The 9,468-nt window shown below is 41.4% G+C and overlaps 1 protein-coding gene across 1 annotated transcript; it reads left to right on the top strand.

The window, feature by feature from the left end:
* The first annotated feature begins 218 nt into the window (after positions 1 to 218).
* Positions 219 to 9,080, top strand: vstm4a (V-set and transmembrane domain containing 4a). Its single transcript, XM_073481931.1, has 8 exons — positions 219 to 361; positions 1,573 to 2,025; positions 5,701 to 5,754; positions 5,838 to 5,945; positions 6,355 to 6,388; positions 6,729 to 6,877; positions 7,632 to 7,699; positions 8,477 to 9,080. Exons 1-8 carry the CDS (start codon positions 313 to 315, stop codon positions 8,627 to 8,629), a joined length of 1,068 nt encoding a protein of 355 aa, XP_073338032.1. The 5' UTR covers positions 219 to 312; the 3' UTR covers positions 8,630 to 9,080.
* The last annotated feature ends 388 nt before the right edge of the window (positions 9,081 to 9,468 follow it).

Raw genomic sequence — 9,468 nt, 5'->3', positions numbered from 1 at the left:
CCAAGACTCCTCACAGGAACACAGGAAATGACATTTCCTACGTTTTTGCAGGACACACAGAGAAAAAGAGAGAGAGAGGTGGAGAGAGGTAGAGAGAGAGAGAGAGAGAGAGCTTGGAGAGTGAGTGGGAGTTTCTAAGTGGGAACAGAGCATTTACTGTTTCATATTACACAGAAAAGAGGAGAAAGAGGAGAAGAGTTAATGGTGGGTAAGGGCTCTGGTGGGTTGTGCCGCCAGGCTCTGTTTTCAATGTAGCTGCTTATGTGAGTGCTGTGCAGTTGTCTGGGTTTATGGATTCGCTGACTGTGGAAAATGTACTTCTCTATAGTGGTCCTTGTCCTGACTAAGGCTCTGGTCACAGGTAAGTTTACCTTGTTTACAGCAATATAAACCAGTAAGAAAGCGAGCACAAAATGAATGTGTCTAAAGTAGTAACTTGATCTATCATCTAACATATGCCACTGTGAAACCATGCATTTTGAGTTTAGTACGGAACTTCGCATGAAAATAAGGTCAAACATGCAAGAAACACACTGCATTTTAGTTATTGTTTCTACAACAACCAAAAGTTGCAAGTGCATTAATCATTATTGCATTATAGTTAATACTGAAGTAGCAAAAAGTGTTTTGTAAACTTGAAATTGTTAAAAATCAAACGAGTTGCAGAGTTAAACAAGTTCTCTGTGATCAGAGAAAAACCGCTGTATAATTTGCATTCTATAAACTGACATAAAGTAGACTTACAACTCAACTCATACTTCATATTTCCTGCCCTATAATCTTTTGACTATGTTCGGTTTTGTGTTTGGTTTGAGTGTGCCTGTTGCTGCTTTTGTTGTCACATTAAACAGTGTAGGACAGACCCTGAGGGAGATTCCCCAACTAACACAGCAACAACAACAAAAAAAAGAGGCAATGCATCCCAGATGGTCCCCGTTATCTTGTCGTGTTTCTCTCTGCTTGGTTCAGGGCGTACTGAAGATGAACATTCCCCACCTGTAGATACTCTGTGCCTGTCTGATCACACATCTTGTGTCCAGACTTCATGTCTCCTCTAGACAGACCTGACCCAGCTGGCAGCAGGATAAAACACAAGTACCTCCAGGGAAGCAAAATAGGGACGCACAAAGTGTGTTCTCAGTACGCTTTCTAGCCATTACCGACTGAATTCCCATCCAGTGATGGAATGACAGATATAAGTAGAACCAGTGATAGTCTGAGCTCTAACACCATAAATTCAAGCAGCCACTGTGGGTGTGCAAATAAACTTACTTTGTCTAAATGCTACAATTATGTTTAATTGGCAGGAAATCAAACATCTTGCAAAAATGAACTGAAGACTTTTTCCATGTGGGGCGCATTACCAGCTCCAGTTAATGACTAATTTAAAAAGCCGGGAGGAGTCACACAAGCCTCCAGATCTGAAAGTGTTCTTATGTTTTCAAACATTTTAGGGTTTGGTTTGACGTTTCTGTCACAAAAGACTACATGCAGAACATATTCATAAATTTGTGTATGCCAAAAAAAAAGAGACAGCTGTATGTAACATCTGTCTGTGTCTTTTGTCATCAGAGGTATGTCACGCCCTGAATGTGACAGTGACCCCTGGGCCTGTCGTCATGGTAACAGAGAGAGACAACTTGACACTCTCCTGCCTGGTATCTCAGAGGAAGAGGAGTGGCAGTGTCCTCATCCTACGCTGGTTCTTCTCCCCTCTCGCTGCTCCCACTCTCGGGCCTCCTCCCCCCTCTCCATCCCCCTCTCCTCCTGCACTCGAGCCCTCTCAGTTTCTCATTGTGAAGATGGGCATAAAGAAAATGAAGCTATACGGGAACTACACCCGTGGTTTCCCCCAGCCAAAGTTTCGTCTGTTCGAGGAGACGGAGGGAGAGATGTACCGGCTGTGGATTCTCAATGTGTCAGGGAGGGACCAGGGTTTCTACAGCTGTAGAGTTCAGGAGATCCGCAGACACAGGAACACATGGAGGGCCTCGTCCAATGGTACCAGCACTACACAGCTAACAGGTAACTAAAGCTGGACTTTAATACACTCTGCTCTTCATGTCACGTCTGTCTGTGGGCCCCATTTTGGCTGAAAGTTGAGATATAGAGGGTCTTTGAGCAGCTGTTTGACAGTTCATCCCAAATTCAAAGAAAGTAGTAATATTTATCCATCTAGATTGGTGTAATTAGCTGAGTTTTTGAAATACCGGCTGTAAAGAATGTCTCCCTTCTCTCAAATACAAAGGAATTAGATAACACTCAAGGTAATCCACAGACCTTGTTGTGAGCAGTTTCACGTGGAACTATTTTCTTTCTTCCAAGCTACACCCTCCAATCGTATCACCGCGCAGACGGAAGCATCTACTCATGGACGAGACGCTTGTGCTTGTGGCAGCAGGAGATGTAAACATTAATGGCGTCCTCCTCTGCTGTTAATGTAAGCTAGCCTTTTTAGTTCATGAGTAGATGCATGCTTCCCTCTGCACGGTGAAAGAAAATATTCCCTACAAACTGCTCACCACAAGTTCTCTTGATTATTTTGAGTAACTTGGTCATAATTTCTGGAAAGAGACATTGCTGTTGAGTTTTTCAAATGTATTTTTTGACACTTTGACTACCACAACGGACACTCACAACAAAATAATCTAAATGGGTAAATAGCACTACATGTAAGAGGAGAAATATGTATTTTTGATTTTGGGGTGAATTGTCCCTTTAAGCATGTTAGCCAAGTTGTTAGGTGTGTGAGGCCGTTTCTTTGCAAGCATCCTCCTTGACTAGGTGTCCTTTGAGCAAGATGTGAAAGCCCTACAGCACCTGAGCGATCCTGGCTTGGGATTCAGATAGTATTACGTTTTTTTTGTCAGATCAAATACAAGGGAATGATTAACATTGATTACACTTCACTTGGTTCACTTGGTAAAGAAAACAAAACTACCTCTCATCACCACCTGGTAAAAAAGTAAAATCTGCATCTATTAGGCCTTAAACAGGAGGCGAAGAAAGCTTTTTTTTTAAAGAGAGGATCAAACACAAAGGGGATTTCTGGTGTTAGTACTGTGAAATGTTTCCATGGAATATTAGTTTCCAAGGAATTCCCATCCAGCCGCACACAGTCAGCTGAGACATGCTGTCCATGTTATCTGGCGATGGAAATGAGCAAATAAAGGAGGGGTAGTAGTTTTTATTAGAGGATAAAGGGCAAATAGAAATGTTCATGCATGTATTCTCTGACTCCAGCTGCTCTATTTGCTTTAAGTTGTGCAGATGTATGTTTGAGCGTGACCCCAGTCCTCTGGCATTTCCATCTCAAAACAATGAGCTCACACAGCCAAACCACACTCAACAATATCACTCTCTGTGTGTGTGAGTGTGAGGAGTAAAAAAGGTAGAGTGTTGCTGAGCTGGCTACGTTCAAACACTCATGACGTCAGTACCGAGTACAGTTTCTGCAAGCCTCAGGAGAAAATCCACTGGAGAATTCAGTTGCAGTGGAACTAATTTAGTCCATGCCAATATTCTACAATAAACAACATGAACAAATCAGGTTAAGAATAAATAATACAGCATGATCCTTTGTCAGAGTTAGCTGGACTGATCAGCAGGGACACCGTCAGTCAGTATGGGATGCGCTGGTTAAAGGGGCTCAGTAGAGCTTTAAAATGCTGTTATTCCATGCTATAGGTGTGGCTACACCTGACACTGTTGCACAGTTTACCTTTCACTAGTTTCAGGGCAGAAAAAAGCGTAGAGGTTTGAGTCAGACTGAGCCATCTGACAACGCCCTGCCCTATATTCAGGGCAATGTCCCACTAAGGAAGCCACGCAACCTCAGGCATCTCCGACATGCATTGACCACAGAACCACAAACACAAGAGCTGACATTATAAGGATAAACAAAGACAAAACTACAGTAAGTTGTAACTGTATTCCAGGGAACCCCTCAGTCTGCTGATTTCAGAACAAAGGCTACACCCCACTGAGATAATCTGACTACTTTTCTTCAAAACATTTTGCACACATGTTGTCCTCTCCCACGTCTCTAAACTACCAGAGTCAGACCTTCAGCTTAAGTGATTTCTGCTGCTGCTGCTTTTCTTAAAACAGAAAATGAGCACACAATCTGCACGGTTTAATTTGATCAAATGCTGCTCCCTGGGTTAGGGCTTCAGGTTTCTAACCCTGTGACTTTGAGCGGATGGTTCGTTTTTCTGTGCCCCGTCTTCACAGCTGGACTGAAGGAAAGCAGATGAGCCTAAATCTGTACCTGATGGTTTTTGGCTTTAAGCTGTATGTTTTTTTTCTCCCCCCACAAATCTGGCTCTGTTGGGTGTGCAACAGCTTCAACACATCTGCACAGTGTGTACTGTAATAACTCCCTAACAGCCAACCTGCTAACCTGGGGCTGTGTGCACTGATCAGACGTGAGGTTTAAAAGCATGTGGTTAACCACAGCGTGAAGGTCAGATATGTGGTTTACTTACATTAACTGTTAACTGCTCACATTGACGAGAGATGCCTGTTATATGTAGCATGTCACACCTACAATATGTCATCCAAACACGTCTTTTTCCCCTGGCTGGCATTACTTTTCGTTTTCTGGTAAACAGTGGGTGGACAAAATAACAGGAACACCATTCAATTTAATGCAGTCTGACACAACATTATAGACTGGAACTCAATAATTACAAAAGCATTGAATTAACACTTTTCATGTTTCAGCAAACTCATACTGTGCATTAAGGATTTAGAAAAATAGCATAATACAGGGCACTGCATTGTTGTAAAGTCTTCTTTGTGACTTGTTTTTTTAAGTTGTTTTTCTTGGATTAAACATAGATAAAATATAAAATATGTGTAAAAAGATCAAATCCAACCTTACACTTGTGTGAAGTTTTCTAAAGCATATCTTCTCCTGCCTTTACTGCCCGATACATCTACTGCCATTTTTCATGTTTGGTCACAACACAAACGCCGTTGTGTTGACATTAATTACCGTGATATTCAGACCGAGCAGCCAAGACCACATTTGACAACTTTGCAGGCAGTTCAGCAGTCTGGAAACAGGCTAGAAGTCAATTAGAGTTAATATCTTATCATTTCTTATTAATATGTTTATCAACCTGTGTTTAAAAGACATATTAAAAACTCATTATGTGGAGCAGAGACTAAGTAATTTATGTACACAGCCTCTTTTTAACTCTCCTCAACCTCATGCTAAATACCCCTGACCTACACACAACCCATCATTCACAGACACTGGCACAGACTGACAACAACTTTCTTACTCGTTCTCTTTTCACACTCATGAGCACACAAAGAAAAGTGTATCATTAAACAGCTGAGAAGCGACCACCTAAAGGAAGTGGAGATGCAGAGTAGAGGGGAACCCCCAAACACTGTCCAAGAACAGCAATACAGCCAAGCCAGGCTTGTGTGTGTGTGTGTGTGTGTGTGTGTGTGTGTGTGTGTGTGTGTGTGTGTGTGTGTGTGTGTGTGTGTGTGGTGGGTTTGGCTGATGCAGCAGCAGAATCTCCCGTCTTGACAGCAGTTTTGATATTTCTGGAAGCCACTGAGGCTGTCTGCTGTATTCGGTCAGTTTCCTCAGACAACAGCAATTTACAAAGATACTCAGTCTGGGCACAGTTTCCTTCCCTCCGACTGCATTTGCTGACTTTTTAAACTTTTTTCCCCCAGTGCACTTAACTCTTGACGATGGTACCAGTGAAGGACTGTGGCGTTTGTTTGCAGGTACTGTTTTTGTCTTTAGTCCTTTACCATATACAAGTCTTACTTTGATAATGCCACTTTTCTGATGCCTGTTTGTTTTGTAGATGTGTATCTGTGCGCTGTGCTGATTTGCTCACTGGGCCTGCTGTCCATCTTCCTGTTCACTCTGGTTCTCACTTGCCAGTACCTTCACAGAAGACACAGGCTCAAAAGTAAAACAATCATTTGTTTTCTGACAGAGACTTTAAAGGAGACTTATTATGCTCATTTCCAGGTTCATAATTTTTATTTTTGGTCACTACTAGAATAGGTTTACATGCTTCAGTGCTCAAAAAACACATCAGTTTTCAGACAGAGCAGATGTGCTAAATACATATGCAGGTGGCGCTCAGGAGCAGTGTTTTCTGTGGGAGAGGGGAGCTTCTGTTGGTGCAGACTTTGACCTTTTTAACTTTTAAGAGCTTTTACATGCACAAGACCGTATGTAAATGCCGAAGGCAAGGAAAAAATGTAAAAAGCATAATAGGTCTCCTTTAACTTTCAGTTTCCTTTAAAAAATAACACCTGGATAACCTTTACACTGTCAAGTCAACATGATTTTTCCTGCTACCTTCTCCACAGGCAGTTACCTTCTGGTGAAGTGTCCCGAGAGCAGGTACAGTAGTTTTTTAGTGTTGAAACAAGAAACTGATTAATAGATAAGTTAATCGACAGAAAATTAATCCTAAAACACTGATGGAAATTTGCTGGTTCTATTTTCTCAAATTTGAGAATTTGCTACTTTTCTGTGTTTTACATCATTGTCTCTTTGGTTTTGGATTGCTGGTTTGACTTTTTATACTACTTTCAGACAATGCACTTAATTATTAATTGATCATTTGCAAAATAATTTCCGTTAACTAACATTATAATGCTTTTATATTAAGATTAATTAATAATCTAGATTACCGCTACCTGTAATTAGACCTTAAAATACTCTCCTCTGTTCCATGCAGCTCAGGAGAGACCGTAACCAGCTCCAGCAGCTCCTCCAGTTCCTCCCCGAGAGCCCAAAGGAAAGACACAAGGCAGAAAACTGACAGAAGAGTAATCGTACCACCACCTAAACTACCCGAGGAGCCTCCGCCACACATACCAGCCAAAGGTAAAGTGATATTTGGAGGGCAGGATGTCACCTCTTGGAAAGGTTAAATTCTTTGAAAGGTCTATTTGGCCTTTTTGGCTCATGACCTTTAAAAACAAAGCAGCGCCTACTTGTGACCCCTCAGGTTAAGTCTTCAGTGTGGACATGAAGTAAGAGCTGTTGAAGACTATTTATTTCAAGATTGTTTAATTTGAAATTTTGAGTTTTATAGTCTGGAGAGGTAAAGGTGTTTAAGTGTCAAACCAATTTCACTAACTACATTTTTTCAGTCTAATCTTATAGTCGAGGGGGGGCACAGGGGCTCAGTGTCATCGCACAGTATGGAGTTGAATTCCCGGTCCTCATCTTTATGTGTCTGAGTCTGAGTTTCCTCTCAAATTCCAGACACACAGGAGACATTAGAGACTCAGGAGATGGGCTCCAGCCCCAATAAAGGGATTTAGTGGGTAACGAAAACAACCATAAATGAAGGTATCCAGCCAGTACAAAAGCAGAAAAAGATATCTCTTGCATAATTCAATCTCCATGACGCAAACAGGAGCGTTTGAGAGACTACCAGAAACAGTCTGAGAACGAAACTTAGAATGAGTGTCTTGGCTGTCTCGTCTGAAAATGACCAAATAAAGCTCTTATTTCTGTTATAAACTACACCTTGACACCGAAGTGTTTGTGAAGGATGATTTTCTCTTAACAACACAGTCGTTTCTGTGATGATTCCTCCTGGCTGTTTGAGTCAGTTATGACTCTGTTTCAGTGCCTGTTGCTGCAAAGAGACCTCAGAAGCCCAGACGGTTAAAGCATCATCTAAGGAGTTCTGCCACTGTAAGTCTCCTCATTCTCAAGCACAAGACCTACATCCACTTCATCTAAATCATTTCTCAAACAAGTGCACTTATATCTGTTCAAAGGTATTTATTAACATTTTGAAAAGATCGTTTTCTTTCACGCTCAGAGTTGTTATTGAGACACATGCAAGAGGGAATTTGTCCCACGACTGCGTGATTGTCTACAGGAGTTTATTGCCGTCTCTTCATTCAGTTATGAGCTTGATAATTCTATTTAGTTTTATTGCTTCTCAAACACAATTATTTATTTAGACTGCTTCATTGGTTTTATTCCTACAATAAAAATGTCAAACAAGTACACGCAGAAGAAAACTACTCAAACTAAGGATCATCGGTATTTTCTACTAATGGCGTTCTTGTGATTTTGTAGTGAAATGAAGCTCAGGAGAAGTGAGGTTTTGTTTATTTGCACAAACATACTGATTGGATTAGTGCAACTAGGAGGATCTGAGGATGCTGGATAAGCCTCCCGTTGTACCGAATGTTTTTCAGAGTAAACTGAATGTTCCAAGAGGTCCTGCAAATCCAGTAAACACATACTTTCTGCAGCTGAAAAGCACGAAGGGGTGTTTACCACGCACAGTGGAAGAACACTACTGTTTGCTGAAAACGATTAAAAGCAGACACCACTCGCATTCATCTTTTTTCTGAGATGTCCATGTTCATTATAGATATTTTTATACATTTCTCTCTTTTATCTCCGGGCTAAATTCCTTCAAGTTTACCTCACTCTTTCCCTCCCTCCCTCCTCCAGCCTCGAGTATCACATGAGGATAGTCTGACATATGCAGAGCTGGAGTTGGTCAGACCGAGGCCAGAGCCCCCAGCCTCCTCCACTCCCGACCCTGCACCCTCCAGCCCGGACACTGTGTACGCTCAGATCCTCTTCCAGGAAAAACAGCTGTAAACACAGCAGCTCTGGACACCTGGATGTCATGGTGCCTCCTGGTGAGGGCAGAGATTCAGCTCTCCAGACTGTACTGAGTGGCATCCAAAGGACTATATTTATGAACTATCAGTATGGCTTTAGCATTTGTTTTTTGGCTGTAAGTATGCTACAACTGTTGGTAAATGAGCGTTTTTGTGTTTCCTCGGCGCGGTTCCATTCCAGCACAGCAGTTTTTGGGTCTTATAATTCTCTTGTTTTGTTTGTTGGCATCGCCGGCCTGTGAGCCAGATGTTTATAAGAATGCTCTTACTGTTAACTATTGTGTATAAACTCAGGAGACCGTGTGTGGAAAGAAACTGTGGTCCAGGCTCTCTAAACTGCAGTGTCATAAGGCATTGTAACACATTTCAACTGCATTTATAATTTCAGTACTAATACACCAAATGAATAAATATATGCCTGGGTCTGACGTTTAAGAATACAGTCTTTGATTTATGAAACATACTGTTTCCAATTATCTCTTTAAAGTGGATTGGAATGCACTTGATTTGTCTATAATTGTTCTGGGGTCACAAGCAAAATCTGTTTTACATGACATAAGTCAAAACCAACCGAGTATTACAAACAGCTGCAAAGCATCCAGTGTCTGAGATACATTATAGCAGCATAGGTTGTAGAACACAAACATCACATCATCTCTGGCCCATTGAGAAGCTTACTGTTTCTTTTAATACATTTGACAGATTAAAAAATTAGAAATGAATTAGCTCTCTAACATGTTAAAAGCTCAACATTGACAAAAATCCACTTTTTTTGTTCTTTGTTGGAGAGTTTAATAAGGAGGTTGCTACCACTTT

This window comes from Pagrus major, chromosome 15 (genome assembly GCF_040436345.1).
Source record: "Pagrus major chromosome 15, Pma_NU_1.0".
NCBI lineage: Eukaryota > Metazoa > Chordata > Actinopteri > Spariformes > Sparidae > Pagrus > Pagrus major.
Note: the sequence above shows the minus strand (reverse complement) of the source record. Positions and strands in the feature narration are given on the sequence as shown.

Coding starts and splice junctions, on each gene's coding strand:
- vstm4a (XM_073481931.1), top strand. CDS start 313: ATGTACTTCTCTATAGTGGTCCTTGTCCTGACTAAGGCTCTGGTCACA. Junction 6,878..7,631: donor GCCACACATACCAGCCAAAG/GTAAAGTGATAT, acceptor ACTCTGTTTCAG/TGCCTGTTGCTGCAAAGAGA. Junction 7,700..8,476: donor ATCTAAGGAGTTCTGCCACT/GTAAGTCTCCTC, acceptor TCCCTCCTCCAG/CCTCGAGTATCACATGAGGA.